This window comes from Scyliorhinus canicula, chromosome 6 (assembly GCF_902713615.1).
Source record: "Scyliorhinus canicula chromosome 6, sScyCan1.1, whole genome shotgun sequence".
In the NCBI taxonomy this organism is placed as follows: domain Eukaryota; kingdom Metazoa; phylum Chordata; class Chondrichthyes; order Carcharhiniformes; family Scyliorhinidae; genus Scyliorhinus; species Scyliorhinus canicula.
In genome coordinates, this window is record NC_052151.1 from 11,368,565 (window position 1) to 11,392,297 (window position 23,733).

The 23,733-nt window shown below is 48.2% G+C and overlaps 1 protein-coding gene across 1 annotated transcript in view; it reads right to left on the reverse strand.

Annotated features, from left to right (window-relative positions):
- Positions 1 to 6,178: 6,178 nt before the first annotated feature.
- The window catches only part of LOC119966978 (cullin-9-like), a 111,366-nt gene continuing 93,811 nt past the window's right edge, over positions 6,179 to 23,733 (reverse strand). Inside the window, exon 5 of the mRNA XM_038798953.1 lies at positions 6,179 to 6,263. Coding sequence (XP_038654881.1) covers positions 6,213 to 6,263 — 51 coding nt within the window. The 3' untranslated portion in view covers positions 6,179 to 6,212. The remainder of the gene's footprint in view (positions 6,264 to 23,733) is intronic.

A 23,733-nucleotide genomic window follows, 5' to 3' on the forward strand; every position in this document is an offset into this window, starting at 1 on the left:
GCTCATTCATTTCCAAAATTATGAAAGAAACTCAATAATTCAAGGCAACATGTTCCCCATGCCAAAGGGTTCAAATATGGTCACTGGGGGGAGAGGGTGGAGGGGGGGGGGGGGTTGTTGCAACGTGGCGGGGTGAGAGATGACATGGTCAGGGACAGAGAATGGGGCCATCTGGGATGGGGCTAGGTGTGGGTAGGGTGGAATTAAGGTAGAGGGAGTTAAGTGGGGAAGCTGACGGACAGTAGAGGGGATTGCAGGCATAAGGCTGGTAACATAGAACGTCCGGGGATGGAATGAGCCGGTTAAACGGTCGCGGGTGTTCACGCACCTCAGAAGCTTGAAAGGGCGGTGGTCTTTCTGCAGGAGAATCACCTCTGTGTGAAGGACCAGGTTTGGTTAAGGGAAGGGGTGGGTCGGGCAGGTTTTTCACTCGGGGGTTGATTTGAAATAGAGGGGAGTGGCGATTTTAATGACCAATAAAAAGGGATTTCTGAGTGCGAAGGAGGTGAGGGATCCAGGTGGGAGATATGTGATTGTAAGTGGGGTATTGGAAGGGGCACCGGTGGTGTTGGTAAATATGTTTGCCCCAAATTGAGATGATGTGGGTTTTATGAGGGGGTTGCTGGCAGCGAACTCAGATTTGGCGATGTACCAGTTGATCATGGAAAGAGATTTTTTAAATTTTGTTTATTTATTTTCCCTTGTTTTTCTATAAATTTTCAAGTGTCCAATCCATTTTTCTTTTCCAATTAAGGGGCAATTTAGCATGGCCAATCCACCTAGCCTGTACATCTTTGGGCTGTGGGGGTGAAACACATGCAAACACGGGGAGAATGTGCAAACTCCACACGGATAGTGACCCAGAGCCGGATCGAACCCGAGACCTCGGCGTGTGAGGCAGCAGTGCTAACCACTGTGCCACCGTACAGCCCTTGGGAGGAGATTTTAACTGTGTCCTGAAGCCGAGGGTGGATAGTTCGAGGCCCATGTTGATGGGTAGGGTACGAATAACGTGGGAGCTGGGGGGGGGTGTTATGGAGAGGATGGATATGGTGGATCCTTGGCACTTTCAGAATCCAGGGGGAAGGGAATATTCCTTCTTTTCATTTTTTTATTTATTAAAATTTAGATTAGCCAATTATTTTTTTCCGATTAAGGGGCAATTTAGCGTGGCCAATCCACCTACTCTGCACATTTTTGGGTTGTGGGGGCGAAACCCACGCAGACACGGGGAGAACGTGCAAACTCCACACGGATAGTGACCCAGAGCCGGGATCGAACCTGGGACCTCAGCGCCGTGAGGCGGTTGTGCTAACCACTAGGCCACCGTGCTGCCCCTCCTTCTTTTCATAAGGTGTATTCGAGGATTGATTACTTTGCAGTGAGTCAGTAGATTTTGGTTGGGGTGGAGGGGGCAGAGTAAGCGGGCATAATTATCTCCGACCACGTGCCCCACTGGCTGGAGGTTCAGTTTAGACTGGGACAAGTGCAGAGGCCGGGGTGGAGGTTTGACTCGGGGTTGTTGACAGATGAAGGTTTTTGTGATAAGGTGCGGGCGGCATTTAAGGAGCATGTGGAGCTGAATCAGAATAGGGAGATGTCGGCAGCCATTTTTTGGGAAGCACTGAAGGCAGTGGTCCGGGAGGAAATTATTTTGTTGAAGGCTCGTGCGGATAGGGAATGGAGGGATGAACATGACCGTCTAGCGAGCTAAATAGTAGAGGTGGACAGGGAATATTTGAATGTGCCCACCGTGGAGGGATTGGCGAGGAGGAAAATGTGCAGGGGCAGTTTGACAGGTTGGCAATGGGGAGGGTGGTAGGGCAACTATACAGGGCAAGAGGGGTGCAATATGAGTATGGGGAGAAGGCGAGCCACATGCTGGCGCACCAGCTGCGTAGGCAGGCCGCATCCAGGGAAATACTGAAGATACGGACTGGGACTGGGGATATGGTGTCGGAGCCAGTGAAGATAAGACCATAAGACATAGGAGCAGAATTAGGTCACTCGGCCCATCGAGTCTGCTCCGCCATTCAATCATGGCTGATATTTTCTCATCCCCATTTTCCTGCCTTCTCCCCTGATCCCCTTATTACTCAAGAACCTATCTATCTCTGTCTTAAAGACACTCAGTGATTTGGCCTCCACAGCCTTTTGCAGCAAAGAGTTCCACAGATTCATCACCCTCTAGCTGAAGAAATTCCTCCTCATCTCTGTTTTGAAGGATCGTCCCATTAGTCTGAGATTGTGTCCTCTGATTCTGGTTTTTCATGCCAGTGGAAACATCCTCTCCACGTCCACTCTATCCAGGCCTCGCAGTATCCTGTAAGTTTCAATAAGATCCCCCCAAGTTCTTCATTCCAGGGATCATTCTTACTAACCTCCTCTGGACACTTTCCAAGGCCAGCACATCCTTCCTTAGATACGGGGCCCAAATCTGCTCACAATATTCAAAATGAGGCGTTCAGGGAGTACTATCAGGGACTTTGCGAGGTGGATCCGGGGAGAGAGGAGGGGGACAAAGGACAGTTTCTGGACGAGCTGGAGTTCCCTCAGGTGGAGGAAGCAAAGAGAAAGGCGTTGGAGGAGCCCTGGGGCTGAGGGAAATGCTGGATAATGTCAGGGGTATAAAGTCAGGGAAGGCCCCTGGGCCGAATGGGTACACGGTCGAATTTTATAAGGAATTTGCAACGGACCTGGCACCACATCTGTTGGAGGCATTTAATGAAGCACTGGCGAAGGGGGAGCTGCCGAAGACAAAAACGCAGGCAGTAATCACACTAATCCCCAAAAAAGGGAAGGACCTGCGGAATGTGGGTCGTATAGACCCATATCACTATTGAACACGATTTCAAAGTATTGGCTATGTTTTTGGCGGGGAGGATAGAGGACTGTGTCCCAGGGGTGGTTGCAGAAAATCAAGCAGGTAGCTCGCGAGTAATATAAGACGGCTGTTGAATGTGGTGATGAATCCATCGGGGGCTCTGGTACCGGAGATGGTGGTGTCCATGGACACGGAGAAGGCATTTGATCGGATGGAGTGGAGGTGTTTGTTCGAAGTTTTGGGAAGGTTTGGGTTTGGGCCGAGATTTGTGGCATGGGTACGGTTGCTGTATGTGGAGCCAAGGGCGAGGGTGAGGACGAATGATATGAGCTCACGAAGCTTTGACTTACGCAGGGGTACGAGGCAGGCGTGCCCGCTGTCACCGCTGCTGTTCGCGCTGGCCATAGAGCCGTTGGCGATGACTCTCAGGGGGTCAGCAGAGTGTCGGGGGATTATGAGGGGATAGGGGGAGCATCGGGTGTCGCTCTGTGCCGATGACCTCTTGCTGTATGTTTCGGATCCGTTGGAGAGTATGGGAAGGATTATGGGTCTGCTGGGGAGGTTTGGAGAGTTCCCGGGGTACAAACTGAATGCAGGGAAAAGCGAGGTATTCCCGGTGAATGAGCTGGCACATTCGACATTTACGTGTGTGACATTTACGGTAGCGAGGGATAGGTTTAGGTATTTGGGGATTCAGGTAGCGAGGGAATTGACAGGGCTCCGTAAGTGGAACTTAACAAAGCTGGTGGAGGAGGCCAGGGAGGATCTTAAGAGGTGGGATACACTGCACTTAACGTTGGCGTGGAGGGTCCAAGTGGTGAATATGAATATTCTGCCGAGGTTCTTGTTTAGCTTTCAGGCTCTCCCAATCTTTATATCAAAGGCCTCTTTCTACCAAAGACCTCTCTGATTGCACGACGGCGAATTTTGCTGGAGTGGTGGTCGGCATCGCCGCCGGGGGTAGCGGCTTAGTTGGATGACGTGGGCGACTTCCTGCGATTAGAGAAGTTAAAGTATGAGTTAAGGGAGGGACTCTGCAGAGGGGTTTTTATAAAGGTGGGGGATCTTTGTGACCATGTTGGAGGAGCTGTTCATTGCAGGAGGGTGGGGGGAGGGGGAAAAGTATACAAACTGTATAGCTGATTGTTGGGATGTATGTTTCCCAAGGTGTTCATTTGCTGTAACCTGTTTTGATGCATGTTTGTAATAAAATACTTTAAAGAAAAAGTGGCAGGACTGGTGGAAATGGTGGTAAAGAAAGCATATGGCATGCTTGCCTTCATAGGGTGGGGTATCGCGTATAAAAGCTCACAAACTATGTTCCAGTTAAATAGAACGTTGGTTAGGCCACATTTGGAATACTGTGTCCAATCCTGGTCACCGCACTACCAGAAGACGTGGAAGCTATGTACAGAGTACAAAAAATATTTACCTGGATGTTGCCTGGTATGGAGGGTATTAGCTATGAGGAGAGATTGAATAGACTGGGATTGTTCTCCCCAGAGAGACGGAGGCTGAGGGGCGACCTGATAGAAGTTTATTAAATTATATGGGGTATAGATAGGGTGAACAGTTGGAGGCTTTTTCCCAGTGTGGAAATGACAATTACAAGGGGGCACAAGTTCAAGGTGATGAGGGAGAGGTTCAGTGGAGATGTGCGGGGAAGTTTTTTTAACACAGAGGGTGGTGGTGGCATGTAGTGCACTGCAAGTGAGGTGGTTGAGGCAGATACGTTAGCGACCTTTAAGACTGATCTGGATAGACACACATGAACAGACGGGTAGAAGGATACAGGCGGTTAGTCTAGATAAGACACGTGATCGGCGCAGGCTTGGAGGGCCGAAGGGCCTGTTCCTGTGCTGTATTCTTTGTTCTTGTTCTTGAATTTGGAGTTATGGAGGTGGAAATCAGTGAACTCTGGCACAATGATGCAGTATTGTGAAATATTGCTCATTATGGCACTGATGTATATTATGTATTAGGGGCTAGTTTAGCACAGTGGGCTAAACAGCTGGCTCGTAATGCAGAACAAGGTCAGCAGCTGGGGTTCAATTCCAGTACCAGCCTCCCCGAACAGGAGCCGGAATGGGGCTTTTCACAGGAACTTCATTTGAAGCCTACTTGTGACAATAAGCGATTACTATTATGTTGTCTTCGAGAAGGTCAAAAAAATATATAGCAGTCGATTCCAGGAATCAAAGTTATGAAGAAATGTTAAGGAAATTGGGTTTTTTCTAAATTCCTGTGTCCCAATATCCCAAGAAACACACCCATTATGCATTGCCAACCAGAAAATGACTCTTTAATGCCTACGCACTGTTTCCTGTTAGCTAGCCAAATGTCTACCCCTATCTACTGCGCTAAAAAGGCCGTCTCTTCTCAACTGCGCTAATACCATTATTAATTAACAGAGCCACCCCCCTTCCACCTTTTCCTAGCTTTATGGTCCTTCCTAAATGTCATATACCCTTCAATTTTCAGGACCCAAACAATGTCATGCTGCAGCCGTGTCTCTGGGGCGGCTGCAGCCGTGTCTCTGGGGCGGCTGCAGCCGTGTCTCTGGGGCGGCTGCAGCCGTGTCTCTGGGGCGGCTGCAGCCGTGTCTCTGGGGCGGCTGCAGCCGTGTCTCTGGGCGGCTGCAGCCGTGTCCTCTGGAGCAGCTATCCGATTGTCTTATTTCTATTTGCATTATCAGTTCACCTGCTTTGTTCTGAATTACACATCCATTCAGTTGCAGAGCCTTTAGTTTTGTCCGTTATTATTTTGTAATCTCTAGCCTGATCTGCTGATTTACACTCAGATTTGTACTCCGTCCCATCCTGTTATGGTGTAATTATAATTTCCCATATTATTACCTTCCTCTGTCTTTTCTCTATTCTTTCCAAATTTGAACCCTTGTCCAACTATTTCGTTTAAACCCTTTGAATTCCATATTCCCACATGCAGGTGTTTTGGAATGAACGAGAGCATTTTGTGTTGAATCTCCATGAGATTTACCACTTGGCCCACATAGCTGACATCAGCTGGCGGTAGCAAGGAAATTGACAATTATCCACAGTGATCCTGGGCTAGGAACAGGTAAAAATCAGTCACAGTTCCTGTGCCTTTTGGTTAGTCAATGTCTCCTGCCAGAAGTTATGTTCAATCACCTCCCTAGCTCTCAAAAGAATTAGCAACTTGTGCAAGTGCTGCAGATCCCCTTGGGATATAGGTAAGGTCTTAGTATAGCACAGTTATAGCACGGTAAGTATATCACAGGGTAAGTCATGTCCTATACCGTTCTATTTGCTCACACAGTACCTGTGTTTAGTCTGAGGTTCTCAGCCAATGAAGAAGCTTTTCTCTGCGATTCCTTTCTCACCTGTCCACTTGATCATCTCCAATGATCTCAATCATGTGCAGTGCACCAATATGTTATGTTCAACTGGTGCCAGAAAACCTAAAAATGAAGCGGAATACAGTATAATCACTTAGGAAACCCGGTTCACAGTCATATCTCCTCTCCACCCACCTCCACTCACATAACTCAGGCCCTCGCCACAACCATCACATAAATCACGCCCTCGCACCACCCATCACACTAAATCACACCCTGCACCATCACATAAACTCAAACCCTCTGCACCACCCATCACATAAATCACGCCTCCTCGCACCACCCATCACATAACAATCAACCCTCGCTCCATCACATAAATCACACCCTCGCACCATCACATAAATCACACCCTCGCACCATCACTAAATCACACCCTCGCACCATCACAAAATCACACCCTCGCACCATCACTAAATCACACCCTCGCACCATCACATAAATCTACCCTCGCACCATCACATAAATCACACCCTCGCACCATCACATAAATCACACCCTCGCACCATCATATAAATCACACCCTCGCACCATCACATAAATCACACCCTTGGACCATCACATAAATCACACCCTCGCACCACCACATAAATCACACCCTCGCACCATCACATAAATCACACTCTCGCACCACCCATCACATAAATCACACCCTCGCACCATCACATAAAACACCCTCGCACCATCACATAAATCACACTCTCGCACCACCCATCACATAAATCACACCCTCGCACCATCATATAAATCACACCCTCGCACCATCACATAAATCACACCCTCGCACCATCACATAAATCACACTCTCGCATCACATAAATCACACCCTCGCACCATCATATAAATCTCACCCTCGCACCATCACATAAATCACACCCTCGCACCATCACATAAATCACACCCTCTCACCATCACATAAATCACACCCCCCGCACCATCACATAAATCACACCCTCGCACCATCACATAAATCACACCCTCGCACCATCACATAAATCACACCCTCGCACCATCACATAAATCACACCCTCGCACCATCACATAAATCACACCCTCGCACCATCACATAAATCACACCCTCGCGCACCCCCATCACATAAATCACACCCTCGCACCATCACATAAATCACACCCTCGCACCATCACATAAATCACGCTCTCGCACCACCCATCACATAAATCACACCCTCGCACCATCACATAAATCACACCCTCGCACCATCACATAAATCACACCCTCGCACCATCACATAAATCACACCCACGCACTACCCATCACATAAATCACACCCTCGCACCATCACATAAATCACACCCTCGCACCATCATAAATCACACCCTCACCCTCGCACCATCACATAAATCACACCCTCGCACCCATCATCAATAAATCACACCCTGCACCATCACATAATCACACCCTCGCACCATAACATAAATCACACCCTTGGACCATCACATAAATCACACCCTCGCACCATCACATAAATCACACCCTCGCACCATCACATAAATCACACCCTCGCACCATCACATAAATCACACCCTCGCACCATCACATAAATCACACCCTCGCACCATCACATAAATCACACCCTCGCACCATCACATAAATCACACCCTTGGACCATCACATAAATCACACCCTCGCACCATCACATAAATCACACCCCTCGCACCATCACAATAAATCACACCCTCGCACCATCACATAAATCACGCCCTCGCACCACCATCACATAATCCACACCCTCGCACCATCACATAAATCACACCCTCGCACCATACACATAAATCACACCCACGCACTACCCATCACATAAATCACACCCTCGCACCATCCCATAAATCACACCCTTGCACCATCACATAAATCTACCCTCGCACCATCACATAAATCACACCCTTGCACCCCACACACATAAATCACACCCTCACCCTCGCACCATCACATAAATCACACCCTCGCACCATCACATAAATCACACCCTCGCACCATCACATAAATCACACCCTCGCCACCATCACATAAATCACACCCTTGCACCATACATAAATCACACCCCTCGCACCATCACATAAATCACACCCCTTGGACCATCACATAAATCACACCCTCGCACCATCACCTAAATCACACCCTCGCACCATCACATAAATCACACGCTCGCACCATCACATACATCACACCCTGCACCATCACATAAATCACACCCTCGCACCATCACATAAATCCACACCTTCGCACCACCCATCACATAATCACACCCTTGCACCATCACATAAATCACACCCTCGCACCATCACATGAATCACACCCCTCGCACCATCACATAAATCACACTCTCGCACCACACACACATAAATCACACCCCTCGCACCATCACATAAATCACACCCTCGCACCATCACATAAATCACACCCTCGCACCATCACATAAATCACACCCTCGCACCACACACACATAATCACACCCTCGCACCACCCATCACATAAATCACACCCTCGCACCACCCATCAATAAATCACACCCTCGCACCACCCATCACATAATCACACCCTCGCACCACCCCATCACATAAATCACACCCCTCGCACCACCCATCACATAAATCACACCCTCGCACATCACATAAATCACACCCTCGCACCATCATATAAATCGCACCATCACATAAATCACACCCTCGCACCATCACATAAATCACACCCTCGCACACCAGTGAAAGGGTTTGGGCTGTCACGACAGTTAAATCAAAAACCACAAGTCCTTAGAACCCAATTTCTCAACCTCTCACTGCGGCTAAATCAACATTCGAATGGTACAATCTGGGAAAGCCCCCATTTTATATGACCCCTTCTCTCCTAAAGCCGACACTGCAGTACAGCAGGTCTGTTGTACTATACATACTCAATATGTATATAGGGATTCTAAGGCCCATACCCTGAAACTTTAACCCCTTGTTCTAGATCGCCCATCCAGAGGAAACACCATACCGCCCATCCAGAGGAAACACCATCCCGCCCAGCCAGAGGAAACACCATCCCGCCCAGCCAGAGGAAAACCAACCCGCCCAGCCAGAGGAAAAACCACCCCGCCCAGCCAGAGGAAACACCACCCCGCCCAGCCAGAGGAAACACCACCCCGCCCAGCCAGAGGAAACACCACCCCGCCCAGCCAGAGGAAACACCACCCCGCCCAGCCAGAGGAAACACCATCCCGCCCAGCCAGAGAAACACCAACCCGCCAGCCAGAGGAAACACCACCCCGCCCAGCCAGAGGGAACATCACCCCGCCCAGCCAGAGGAAACACCATCCCGCCCAGCCAGAGGAACACCATCCCGCCCAGCCAGAGGAAACATCATCCCGCAGCCAGGAAAACACCATCCCACCAGCCAGAGGAAAACCATCCGCCCCAGCCAGAGGAAACACCATCCCGCCCAGCCAGAGGGAACATCACCCCGCCCAGCCAGAGGAAATACCATCCCGTCCAGCCCGAGGAAACACCAACCCGCCCAGCCAGAGGAAAACCCATCCCGCCCAGACAGAGGAAACAACCACCCCGCCCAGCCAGAGGAAACACCACCCCGCCCAGCCAGAGAAAACACCATCCCGTCCAGCCCGAGGAAACACCACCCCGCCAGCCAGAGGAAACACCATTGGTCCCAGCCAGAGGAAACACCACCCCCGCCCAGCCAGAGGAAACACCATCCGCCTAGCCAGAGGAAACAACACACCCGCCCAGCCAGAGGAAACACCACCCCGCCCAGCCAGAGGAACACCACCCCGCCCAGCCAGAGGAAACACCACCCCGCCCAGCCAGAGGAAACACCACCCCGCCCAGCCAGAGGGAAACACCATGCCGCCCAGCCAGAGGATAAACACCACCCACCCAGCCAGAGGAAACACCAGCCCGCCCAGCCAGAGGAAATACCAGCCCGCCCAGCCAGAGGAAACCCATCCCGCCCGCCAGAGGAAACCCATCCCGCCCAGCCAGAGGAAACACCATCCGCCCGCAGCCAGGGAACACCATCCCGCCCAGCCGAGGAAACACCACCCGCCAGCCAGAGGAAACATCATCCCGCCCGCCAGAGGAAATATATTTTTTGATTGATTTGATTTATTATTGTCACATGCATTAGTAGACAGTGAACAAGTTTATTGTTTCTTGCATGCTGTACAAACAATGAATACCATACATAGGGAAGGAAGGGAGACTGCAAAATATAATGTTATAGCAAGGTGTAAAGAAAGCATCAACTAATACGAGGTAGTTCCATTCAAAAGTCTGACGGCAGTAGGGAAGAAGGTGTTCTTGAGTCGGTTGGTATGTGACCTCAACTGTTGTATCTTTTTCCTGACAGGAGGAAAGTGGAATAAGATAGTATGTCCGGGATGCCGTGGGGCCCTTAATTGTGCTGGCTGCCTTTCCGAGGCAGCGGGAATTGTAGACAGAGTCGATGAATGAGAGGCTGGTTTGCGTGATGGACTGGACTAAATTCACAACCTTTTGTAGTTTCCTGCGGTCTTGGGTAGAGCAGGCTCCATACCAAGCTGTGATACAACCAGAAAGAATGCTTCCTATGGTGATCTGTAGAAGTTGGTGAGGGTTGTAGCTGACATGCCAAATTTCCTTAGTCTTCTGAGAAAGTAGAATCGTTGGTGGGCTTTCTTAACTTTGTGTTCGGCATGGGGGGACCAAGACAGACTGTTGGTGATCAGTACACCTAAAACATGAAGCTCTCGGACCTTTCTACTTTGTTCACATTGATTGTAGACAGGGGCATGTTCTCCACTACACTTTCTGAAGTCGATGACAATCTCCTTGTTTTATTGACATTGAGGGAGAGATTAGCTGTCGTTGCACCAGTTTCACCAGATTCTCTATCTCATTCCTGTACTTTGTCTCGTCATTGTTTGAAATCCGGCTTCACTACGGTGGTGTCATCAGCAAATTTGAAAATCGAGTTGGGGGGGGATTTGGCGCCAGTCTTAGGTGTATGAATATAGTAGGGGGCTGAGGACACAGCCTTGTGGGGCACCGGTGTTGAGGATGATCGTGGAGGAGGTGTTGTTGCCTATCTTTACTGATTGTGGCCTGTGGGTTAGAAAGTTCAGGATCCAGTCGCAGAGGGAGGAGCCGAAGCCAAGGCAACGGAGTTTGGAGATGAGTTTCATAGGAATGATGGTGTTGAAGGCTGAGCTTAGTCGATAATAGGAGTCTGACATCAGTGTCCTTGTTATCTAGGTATTCCAGGGTAGAGTGCAGGGCCATGGAACAAGGACCTGCTGTGGACCTGTTGCAGTGGTAGGCTGCACCACACCGCCCAGCCAGAGGAAACACCACCCCGCCCAGCCAGAGGAAACACCAACCCCAGCCCAGCCAGAGGAAACACCATCCCGCCCAGCCAGAGGAAACACCATCCCGCCCAGTCGGAGGAACACCACCCCGCCCAGCCAGTGAAAACACCACCCCGCCCAGCCAGAGGAAACACCACCCCGCCAGCCAGAGGAAACACCACCCACGCCCAGCCAGAGGAAACACCATCCCCCCAGCCAGAGGAAACACCATCCCCCCAGCCAGAGGAAACACCACCCCCCAGCCAGCCAGACGAAAACAGCCATCCGCCCAGCCAGAGGAAACACCATCCCGCCCAGCCAGAGGAAACACCATCCCGCCCATCCAGAGAAACACCATCCCCCCAGCCATGGGGAAACACCATCCCTCCCAGCCAGGGAAACACCATCCCGCCCAGCCAGAGAACACCATCCCGCCAGCCAGAGGAACACCATCCCGCCCAGCCAGAGGAAACACCATCCCGCCCAGCCAGAGGAAACGCCATCCTGCCCAGCCAGAGGAAACACCACCCCTCCCACCAGAGGGAACACCACCCCGCCCAGCCAGAGGAAACACCACCCCGCCCAGCCAGAGGGACACCAACCCCGCCCAGCCAGAGGAAACAACCATCCCGCCCAGCCAGAGGGAAAACACCATCCCGCACCAGCCAGAGGGAAACACCATCCCGCCCAGCCAGAGGAAACACCACCCCCCCAGCCAGAGGAAACACCAGCCCGCCCAGCCATAGGAAACACCATCCCGCCCAGCCAGAGAAACACATCACCCCAGCCAGAGGAAACACCATCCCCCAGCCAGAGGAAACACCATCCCGCCCAGCCAGAGAAACACCATCCCGCCCAGCCAGAGGAAACACCACCCGCCCAGCCAGAGGAAACACCATCCCGCCCAGCCATAGGAAACACCATCCAGCCCAGCCATAGGAAACATCACCCCGCCCAGCCAGAGGAAACACCATCCCGCCCAGCCAGAGAAACATCACCCCGCCCAGCCAGTGGAAACACCATCCCTGTATCCAGTCTGTCTAGTCCTGTCAGAATTTTAAACATTTCAATTAATCCCTCCCATTCTTCTAAATTCCCTGATACAGGCCCAGACGACCGAATCTGTCGTCATTTTGATAATCCTACCATCCTCGGATTCAATCTGGTGAATCTTTGCTTCACTCTCCCTCTACAGCCAGTATATCCTTTCCAAAAACGGCACACAATATCCCAGGTGTGGTCTCACCAAGGCCCCGTACAACTGCAGTAAGACATCCCTGCTCCTATACTCAGATCCTCTTACAATGAAGGCCAACATACCATTTGCCTTCCTAACTGCTTGCTGGCTGCCTGCTTACTCTCAGTGACGGGTGTACTAAGACACCCAGGTCCCTTTGTACGTCAGCGTTTCCGAATCTATCACCATTTAAATAATAGTCTGCCATTCTGTTTTCCCACTGAAATGGATAACTTCACATTTATACACAGTACAGCACAAGGTTGGTTTAGCACACTGGGCTAATTCTCTGGCTTTTAAAGCACACCCAGGCAGGCCAGCAGCACGGTTCAATTCCCGTACCAGCCTCCCCGAACAGGCACTGGAAATGTGGCGACTAGGGGCTTTTCACAGTAACTTCATTGAAGCCTATTCGTGACAATAGCGATTTTCATTTAATTTCGTATACTGTATCTGCCACATATTTGTTCACCACTTTTCTAAATCGCCTTGAAGCCACTTTACCTTCCTCCACACCACTCACATTCCCACCAGGTTTTATGTTATCAACAACCTTGGAGCACATCGCACAAGAGGAACATTCCATGTGGCCAAGCTGCCATAACTTACCATTAAAATATTGCCTTCATTTTTATACTAGGGACCTTACTTTACTTCTTGTACTTTAAAAACGATTTAAGGCAAACTGGTGGATGTAATAATATACTTTGATTTTCTGAAGGCATTTGATATCTGCCACATCAAAGATCATTGTGGAAAATAAAAGTTGATGGCGCAGGGAGCATATTGCCATGGATAGAAGATTGGCTGACTAAAAGGAAACAGTGGGCAGAGGTGTGGTCCTAACAATAAGCAAACTTCCCTACTTTATACTCCATCGTTCTTGCAATAAAAGCCAACATTCCATTGACCCAATTGCTCGCTGTATCTACATGTTAATCTCATGGTTCTCGTTCAAGGCGCCCAAATCCCTCTGTACTGCAGCATTCGCTCTCTTTAAGTAATATTCTGCTTTTCTAGTCTTCCTGCCAAAGTAGATAGCCTCACATTTTCCCACATTATACTCCATCTGCTAATTGTTTGCCCACTCATTTACTCCATCTATATTAATTTGCAAATGATTTGTATCCTCACAACTCTGTTTCCTACCTATTTTTATATCAGCAAATCCGGTTGTACGTTCAGTCACTTCATCCAAGTCATCAATACAGATGGTAAGTAAGTAGCTGAAGCCCCAGCACTGATTCCAGTGGTACTCCACCAGTTAGTTTGCCATTCTGAAAATGACCCATTTATCCTCACTCTTTCCTGTTAGTTTTACATAGAACATACAGTGCAGGAGGAGGCCATTCAGCCCATCGAGTCTGTACCGACCCACTTAAGCCCTCACTTTCACCCTATCCCACTTAACCCAATAACCCCACCTAACCTTTTTGGACACTAAGGGCAATTTAGCCTGGCCAATCCACCTAACCTGCACGTCTTTGGACTGTGGGAGGAAACCGGAGCAACCGGAGGAAACCCACGCAGACACGGGGAGAACGTGCAGACTCCACACAGACAGTGACCCAACGGGGAATCGAACCTGGGACCCTGGAGCTGTGAAGCCACAGTGCTATCCACTTGTGCTACCGTGCTGCCCTAGTTAGCATGGCAACATCCCTGACAACATTGTGACAGTAACTGAAGGCCTGTGCTCTAGAATTAGACATTCCGCTAGCCAATCTATTCGAGTGCAACTACAACACTTGCATCCATCTGGCAATGTGAAAAATTGGAAATGGTCAAATCCAACCTGGCCAATTGCCACCCCATCAGTCTGCTCTTGATCAACAACAAAGTGAGTGAAGAGGTTGTCGACAACACTATCAAGCAGCATTTACTCAGCAGTGACATGCTCACAGCCACTCAGTTTGGGTTCCGCTGGGGTCACTCAGCTCCTGACCTCATTACAGCCTTACTTCAACATGAACAAAAGAGCTGAATGTCAGAGGTGACTTAAGAGTGACTGCCCTCGACATCAAGGCAGCATTGAGGGTATGACATCAAAGAGCCTTAGCTAGACTGGAGTCAATGGGAATCAGGGGGAACACTCTCCACTGGTTGGAGTCATACCTGGCACAAAGGAAGATGGCTGTGGTGGTTGGAGATCAATCATCTCAGCTCTAGGAAATCACTGCGGGAGTTCCTCAGGGTAGAGTCCCAGGCCCAACCATCTTCAGCTGCTTCATCAACGACCTCCCTTCCATCATCAGGTGAGAAGTGGGATATTTGCAGATGACTACACAATGTTCAGCACCATTCGCGACTCCTCAGATACTGAAGCAATCCGTGTCCAAATGCAGCAAGACCTGGACAATATCCAGGTTTGGTTTGATAAGTGGCAAGTTACATTCTCAAGTGCCAGGCAATGACCAGCCTCAACAAGAGAGAATCCACCCAATGATCCTTGATTCAATGGCATTACCATCATTGAATCCCCCACTATCAACATCCTGGGCATTGCCAATGACCACCAACTGAACTGGACTAGCCACATTAATATTGTGGCTGTAAGAGCAGGTCAGAGGCTGGGCATTCTGTGGAGAATAATTCACCTCCCGACTCCCCAAAGCCTGTCCACAAGACAAGTCAGGAATGTGATGGAATAGTCTCGATTTGCCTGGACGAGTGCAGCTCCAACAACACTCAAGAAGCTTGACACTATAAAGGGCAAAGCAGCCTAATTGACTGGCACCCTATTCACCACTTTAAACATTCACTCACAGTGCAAGACAGCAGCTCACCACCACCTTCTCATGGGCAAGTAGGGCTGGGCAACAAATGGTGACCGAGCCAGGATGTTCTGTGAACATAGCCAATCTTCTTTCCCAGCTTATGTATCAGCCCCAACGCCATATGCTCTCAGCTTGTACAGTAATATGGCACTTTATCAAAAATGTTTTGGAAAATGCAAACAAATTTCCCCTTATTCACTCTGCTCGTTAAAAGAACTTAAATAAATTTATCAAAAATGGTTTCCCGATCACAAAACCATATTGACTCTGCCTGATTGTAATGCGATTTTCTAAAGGGTTTGTTCCTATCTCTTTAATCACTTGAATGGCAGCACTGACTAAGGAATTTCTAGACTGAGTTTTTGCAGCCTTGCGTACAGTCTGCTAAATTCCATTCTATACTCTTCTATGGAGGTATTCGCCCATTTTCCAAATTTGTCAAAACCTGAGCAGGCCCCATAAGCACTTAGTAAGTCATTCTTTTTGTAAATCTTATTGATGAAAGTTAATAATGTAATGAAAATGAAATGAAAAATGAAAATCGCTTATTTTCACAAGTAGGCTTCAAATGAACATAGAACATTACAGCGCAGTACAGGCCCTTCGGCCCTCGATGTTGCGCCGACCTGTGAAACCATCTGAAGCCTATCTGACCTACACTATTCCATTTTCATCCATATGTCTATCCAGTGACCACTTAAATGCCCTTAAATTTGGCGAGTCTATTACTGTTGCAGGCAGGGCGTTCCACACTCCTACTACTCTCTGAGTAAAGAAACTGCCTCTGACATCTGTCCTATATCTATCACCCCTCAATTTAAAGCTATGTCCCCTCATGTTGGTCATCACCATCCGAGGAAAAAGACTCTCACTGTCCACCCTATCTAATCCTCTGATCATCTTGTGTGCTTCAATTAAGTCACCTCTTAACCTTCTCCTCTCTAACGAAAACAACCTCAATTCCCTGAGCCTTTCCTCGTAAGACCTTCCCTCCATACCAGGCAACATCCTAGTAAATCTCCTCTGAACCCTTTCCAAAGCTTCCACATCCTTCCTATAATGTGGTGGCCAGAACTGCACGTACTCCAGGTGCGGCCGCACCAGAGTTTTGTACAGCTGCAGCATGACCTCGTGGCTCCGAAACTCAATACCCCTACTGATAAAGGCTAGCACACCATATGCTTTCTTAACAGCCCTATTAACCTGGGTGGCAACTTTCAGGGATTTATGTACCTGGATGCCGAGATCTCTCTGTTCATCTACACTACCAAGAACCTTGCCATTAGCCCAGTACTCTGCATTCCTGTTACTCCTTCCAAAGTGAACCACCTCACACTTTTCCGCATTAAACTCCATCTGCCACCTCTCAGCCCAGCTCTGCAGCTTATCTATCTCCCTCTGTAATCTATAACATCCTTCAGCACTATCCACAACTCCACCGACCTTCGTGTCATCTGCAAATTTACTAACCCATCCTTCTTCACCCTCTTCCAGGTCATTTATAAAAATGAGAAACAGCAGTGGCCCCAAAACAGATCCTTGCGGTACACCACTAGTAACTGAACTCCAGGATGAACATTTGCCATCAGCCACCGCCCTCTGTCTTCTTTCAGCTAGCCAATTACTGATCCAAACCACTAAATCACCTTCAATCCCATACTTCCGTATTTTCTGCAATAGCCTACCATGGGGAACCTTATCAAACGCCTTACTGAAATCCATATACACCACATCAACAGCTTTACCCTGATCCACCTGTTTGGTCACCTTCTCAAAAAACTCAATAAGGTTTGTGAGGCATGACCTACCCTTCACAAAACCGTGTTGAGTATCGCTAATCAACTTGTTCTTTTCAAGATGATTATAAACCCTATCTCTTATAACCTTTTCCAACATTTTACCCACAACCGAAGTAAGGTTCACAGGTCTATAATTACCAGGGTTGTCTCTACTCCCCTTCTTGAACAAGGGGACAACATTTGCTATCCTCCAGTCTTCCGGCACTATTCCTGTTGACAAAGACGACATGAAGATCATGAAGTTACTGTGAAAAGCCCCTAGTCGCCACATTCAGGCGCCTGTTCAGGGAGGCTGGTACGGGAATTGAACCGTGCTGCTGGCCTGCCTTGGTCTGCTTTCAAAGCCAGCGATTTAGCCCTATACTAAACTCATCCGAGTTCAAATGTACTGGCTCCAATTGGGAGAATACCTTGTATCATATTTTGCTTTTGCACGAGAGTGGAAAGTGCCAGGGCCATTCCTGGTTTTCCCTTGGGCAAGGACTAACCATTGTCCACATGACAACCTCATTCTTCTATTGGTATAGGATTGATGCCCAGAAATTAATGGTAGGTAGTCATAGCCTCTACCCTTGGACTCAACCATTTAATAATCTTTATTAGTGTCACACGTAGACTTAAATTAACACTGCAATTAAGTTACTGTGAAAATCCCTTCATCGCCACATTCCAGCACATGTTTGGGTACACAGAGGGAGAATTCAGAATGTCCAAATTACCTAACATGTCTTTCGGGACTTGTGGGAGGAAACCGGAGCACTCAGAGGAAACCCACGCAGAAACGGGAAGAACATGCAGGCTCCACACAGACAGTGACCCAAGCCGGGAATCGAACCTGGGACCATGGCACTGCGAAGCAACAGTGCTAACCACTGTGCTATCGTGCCGCCCAACATGCCCAATTTGGTTTCCAAGTTAATCCCAATCACTCTTCAAGGTTGGAATTCAGAATATAGTCTTTCGTCCAAGAAATCTTAGTTTGCAATCTATTTTTTTTTTTACTTGTTTGCAGAAACCATTGTTTAATTCCGATGGTGTCTCAGTAATAAAAACTGGAAAGCAAGTCTTGACTTCTTCAATTGCTCGACAATCGCTTCTCATTCAACAGCACAGTGCTACCATTATATATGTGTGCAGTCTATCGAACAATTGGTGTGGTCTGTTAAACAATTATAGCTCAAATTCGGACTGAGGCATTGGGGAACATTGACTCTTTCCTAACAGGGCTCTCAGTGCATTTTGCGAGCTGTGACGGAGTTGGTGAGGAATATACGTGGAGAAGCAGGTCGATTACTCCAACAGAGTAGTCTAGCTCCCAATATTCTTTAAACGACATAAACATTTCCCCCCACACCTCCCTCCCTCCATCATGTGACACCTCAGGTCACCCATGTCAGTACAGATCAGCTAGGGCAGGATTCCCTGTGAGCAGAGATTGAGGAGACTGGGACTGTATTCTCTAAGAGTTTAAGAGAATGGATGGGTAGATGCAGCAAGGATGTCTCCCCTGGTGGTGGGGGATGGGGGTTGGAACTAGGGGATGCAATCCCCGAATACGGGGTAGGAATTTAAGATTGAGATGAGGAACAATTTTTTCAGTCAGAGGGTGGGGAATCTTTGGCATTCTCTGCCTCAGAGGGCTGTGGAAACTCAGACATTGAGTATACTCCAGCATTCTAGATAAGAAAGACATCAAAAGACATAATAATAATCGCTATTGTCACAGGTCGGCTTCAGTGAAGTTACTGTAAAAAGCCTCTATTCGCCACATTCCGGCACCTGTTCGGGGAGGCCGGTACAGGAATAGAACCCGCTCTGCTGGCCTTATTCTGCATTACAGGCCAGCTGTTTAGCCCACTGAGCTAAACCAGCCCCTTAACATGGGCATAGTGCAAGAAAATGGCAATGAGATACTTCAGCCATGATCCAACTGAATGGCAGAGCAGGCTTGGGAGGTCACTCCTACTATTTCCCATGGCCCCATGTTCCTTTGCCACCCAACCCCCACACAGCCCAATGTCACCTCCAAGCCCCAATGTACCTCCATAACCAGTCAGTCACTCAGTCCTCTTGCATCAAGTGGGAATTATTTTTAAATCACTGCAAAAAATAAACCTCTAAATCTATAAAAATGCTGAATTCAAACATATAATTGATACTGGGCAAAAGACGGTTAAATATATAATCTTTTAAGTGCCTTTTAGGTTTGTAAATAAACAAGGAACTACAACAAAGGCATATTCTGTTATTACATCCTCTGAAAAGTTTCACAGAATCCCTACAGTACAGGAGGCTATATGGCTCATCGACGTGCACGGTCCCTCTGAAACAGTACCCCACCCAGGCCCACTCACTCACCCTTCCCCGTAACCTAACATACACATTGTTTTGTGACACTAAGGGGCAATTTAGCATGGCGAGTCCACCTAACCTGCACATCTTTGGACTGTGGGAGGAAACCGGAGCACCCAGAGGAACGCACACGCGGCGAGAATGTGCAAACTCCATACAAACAGTCACCCAAGGCCGGAATTGAACCCGGATCCCTGGCGCTCTGAGGCAGAGCTAACCACTGTGTCACCGCACTGCCCATAATAGGTCTTGGGTCAGTGGACCACCTGCTTAAACACCACTTAACCGAGTGGTGTTTCATTTCCATTTCAAAAGCACATTGCCCGTCAATCAATGCAGTTGAGTAGGTGCAGATACTTTTGTCAACCTTCAAAAGCTTTTTTTTCCCCCAGACAGCCAGCACTGCTAGTCAATGTAAAATCACAAAACAAAATATTCACAGTAGTGTGTGCCTGGAGGGTGGTACGCATGGGTTGCCTCTTATCTGTTACAAAGTACCTGGATGGAGCACTTGGCACTTCATAACATTCAAAGCTATGGGTCAAGTGCTGGCAAATGGGATTAGGTAGACATGAAAGGTTTTTTTCATGCATCAGTGCAGACTCGGGCAGATGGGCCGCTTCTACACTGTATCACTCTGTGATTTTGAGACTTGACAGGAGCTTTTGTAAAGATTTTTAACACATTTAGCCTCTGTGGTGGAAATCATATCAGATGCTGATTCCCTCCAAAGTAGCGAACTATGAAATGCATTTACTACAGTGCACTTTTTTTATAAATCATGGGTGTCTCTAACTGGCCCAGCATTTCTTACCCATCACTGAGGGCACATTGCTGTGGGTCTGGAGTCACATGTAGGCCAGGCAAGGATGACAGGTTTCCTTCCCTAAAGGGCAGTCGTGAACCAGGTGGGCTTTTACGCCAATGGTCTCATGGTTCATCATTAGACTTTAATTCTAGATTTCTAATTAATTCAAATTTCACAATCTGTCATGATGTGCGCTGGAACAAGATCGTGTATGAAAGAGCGAACCTGAGAGAACCTTGCTGGGAGGGAGGAGTGGAGACGGGAGGAGAAAAGAGAGAGTGAGAAATAAAAAGGAAAGAGAGAAAGAGGTGCCGCGCTGAGGGAGAGTAGTGCAGTAAAAATGGTAGCATAGAGTTGGAACCATAGAATTTACAGTGCAGGAGGCAATTCAGCCCAACAAGTCTGCACCGGCCCCTGGAAAGAGCTTCCTTGAGCCCACGCCTCCACCCTATCCCCGTAACCCCACCTATCTTTTTTGGACACTAAGGGGCAATTTAGCATGGCCAATCCACCTAACCTACATATTTTTGGACTGTGGGATTAAACTGGAGCATCCGGAGGAAGCCCACCCAGACACGGGGAGAAAGTGCAAACTCCACACAGACTGTGGCCAATGGCCGAAATTGAACCTGGGACCTTGGCGCTGTGCGGCAGCAATGCTAACCCTTGTGCCACCCTGCTGCCCTTCGTTAGGGGACTTGTTAGGGATGAGTCTAATTGAGCATGTTAAAAAGAAAAGGCATCAAAGTGTTATGTCAAAGTAAATCAAGCAAGTCACTAAATGATGACTATTTCTCTTTAAACCAGGGCATTTGTTTAAACTAAGTATTTAAAATATCAATTTGGGCAGTTATAATAGTAAATGAATTAAATTAAAATTAATAGTTTAGACAAGGCACTAAATTGATTCAAGGTACTTGATTGATGTCAGGAAAAAGGGGTTTTAGTATTTGATTTTGGAATATTATTGTATAAACTGGAAAACCAGCTAATTGGGGTGTGACTGGTTTAATGGGTTAGAAACAGAAAGCCTGTAAAGAACAAACATCAGTAAGAAAGGCGTGATGGCAAGTAGTGTGGTGTACTGATGAACTCTGGGTACCAGGAGAACTTACTTAACAATATACATGCGGTGAAGAGGTGGTTTTAAGTTGGCTACTGAATTTCAAAAGGGAACATGTAATTGGAAGATTGCAAATAGAGGAGGATAGGTAGTGTAAGTTTGATTTCAAAATATAATAGCCATAAAGTTACAAAAAATAGGGTGTTGTATTGTGTGGTAAAGTTACTGAAAGTTAGAGATTTGAAAATCTATAAAAATTGTTCTCATTAAAGGGACGTTTAGCTCGGAGTTATTTAAGCCACGATTTGTTCGTAAAGGTTTAAAAAGTGATGTTAACTGTATCAAAGTATTCTTTGTTTGAAGTGTTGGAGCTGCACGGTAGCACAGTGGTTAGCACTGCTGCCTCACAGCGTCAGGGACCAGGGTTCAATTTCGGCCTTAGGTGAGTGTGTGGAATTTGCACGTTCTCCCCGTGTCTGCGTGGGTTTCCTCCGGGTGCTCTGGTTTCCTCCCACAGTCCAAGGATGTCCAGGTTAAGTGGATTGGCCATGCTAAATTGTGCGTGCCCAGGAATGGTGTCACGGAGTTGCAGGGGATATAGCGGAAGAGTGGACCTAGGTAGGGTACTCATTCAGAGGGTCGGTGCAGACTCGATGGACCGAATGGTCTCCTACTGCACTGTAGAGATTCTATGATTATGCTTAAGTTTATTTTTAAAATTTCACTTTAATGTAGAATCATAATTAGTCTGTGTAGTTACTCCCTGATTTTGAAGAACTTCCTCATAACATACAAATTTGTTTGGGATTTGGGCAGCTCGGCACTTACGATGTGATGGGCCTTAAAGGGAAAGTTAATTTTTGAATGTGTATGGGTAGCTGAGACCTGTAGATGGAATTCCCTTTGCCTGAATTGCTACCGTGCCATGCTGAAGAGAAGCTTGATCGTTCAGTTGATCCAGAGAACAAGGCCCCGGGAGTCTAACCCGGTAGGGTAACCCATCACGTTAAGGTCGGAGGGGAGGAACTAGACAAAACAATCCAAAACAAGTTCGTAACAGCACATCAGGCACAGGATACTCATTTGGCATCAATGGTTGCGATGGCGGATGACGGCTGCAGCAGTAGGGAGATCCCAGTCGTCGAGGTTCCCTAGTCACAAGAATAGTGTCTGATGTGCACAGGGTATGCCCACTTTAAAGATGTCCCGCACCAGACGTCTACCGAGAGGAAACCAGCACACCGCCAATAAACAAGGCCTGCGGTAATCGGCGAGGGGTGACGGGAACAGGACCGTGAGGTCTGGAAGTCACTAGCTTTGGACTGGCATATAGTCGGTGGAGTTTGATTCAGTCGTCTCGCTCTGAGAATAGGAACAGGAGAACGTTGCGGCAGCTTTACTCACGACTGGGCAGCCCTCTTCAGGATCCACTCTGCTCACCCCACTTGGGGAAAGGACTAGAACAGATGCCCGAAAAATAGTCTGTTCCGTCTTAATCTGGCTGGAAAACTGCATCCAGCAGCTCATCTACTTGCGGCCAGGGAATCAGAGTTAAACTCAATTTCAGAACCTGGAATATACAAACAGTCTTGGATAATGAGAAAAACAATCGACTGGAACGGAGAAATACCCTTGCTGTGTGAACGCAAGACATTTTAACAATAACCTCGCTGCCCTGCAGGCAGAGGGCAGTGGAGGGTAGATGGCAGTGGCTACACTTACTTCTGGAGAGGAAAACCCGAGGATTAGCCCAGGACACGGCATTGGTTCCGTCATCAAGAACAAACTCATCAACCAACTCTCGGAGCTCCCTGTCGGCAAAAGCGAGCACCTCATAGCCCTCCAACTACAACTTGCCAAGAACCAGCAGGCAATGGTCGTGAGTGCCTATGCCCCAACCCTTGATGCCAATGATGGGTCTAAAGAAGGTTTCTACTCCACATTGGACCCCGCACTGTCCAAAATTCCCAAAGAAGATATGATCATCCTCTTTGGGGACTTCAACTCCAGAGTTGGGAAGGATTCCAAATCCGGAAAAGAACTATCGGAATGGAAGGAGTTGGGAATTGCAACTCCAACAGGGTTCTCCTGCTCACCAAATTTGTGGAACACCAGCGTGTAATCATTAACACACTGTTCCACCAAAAAGACAAGT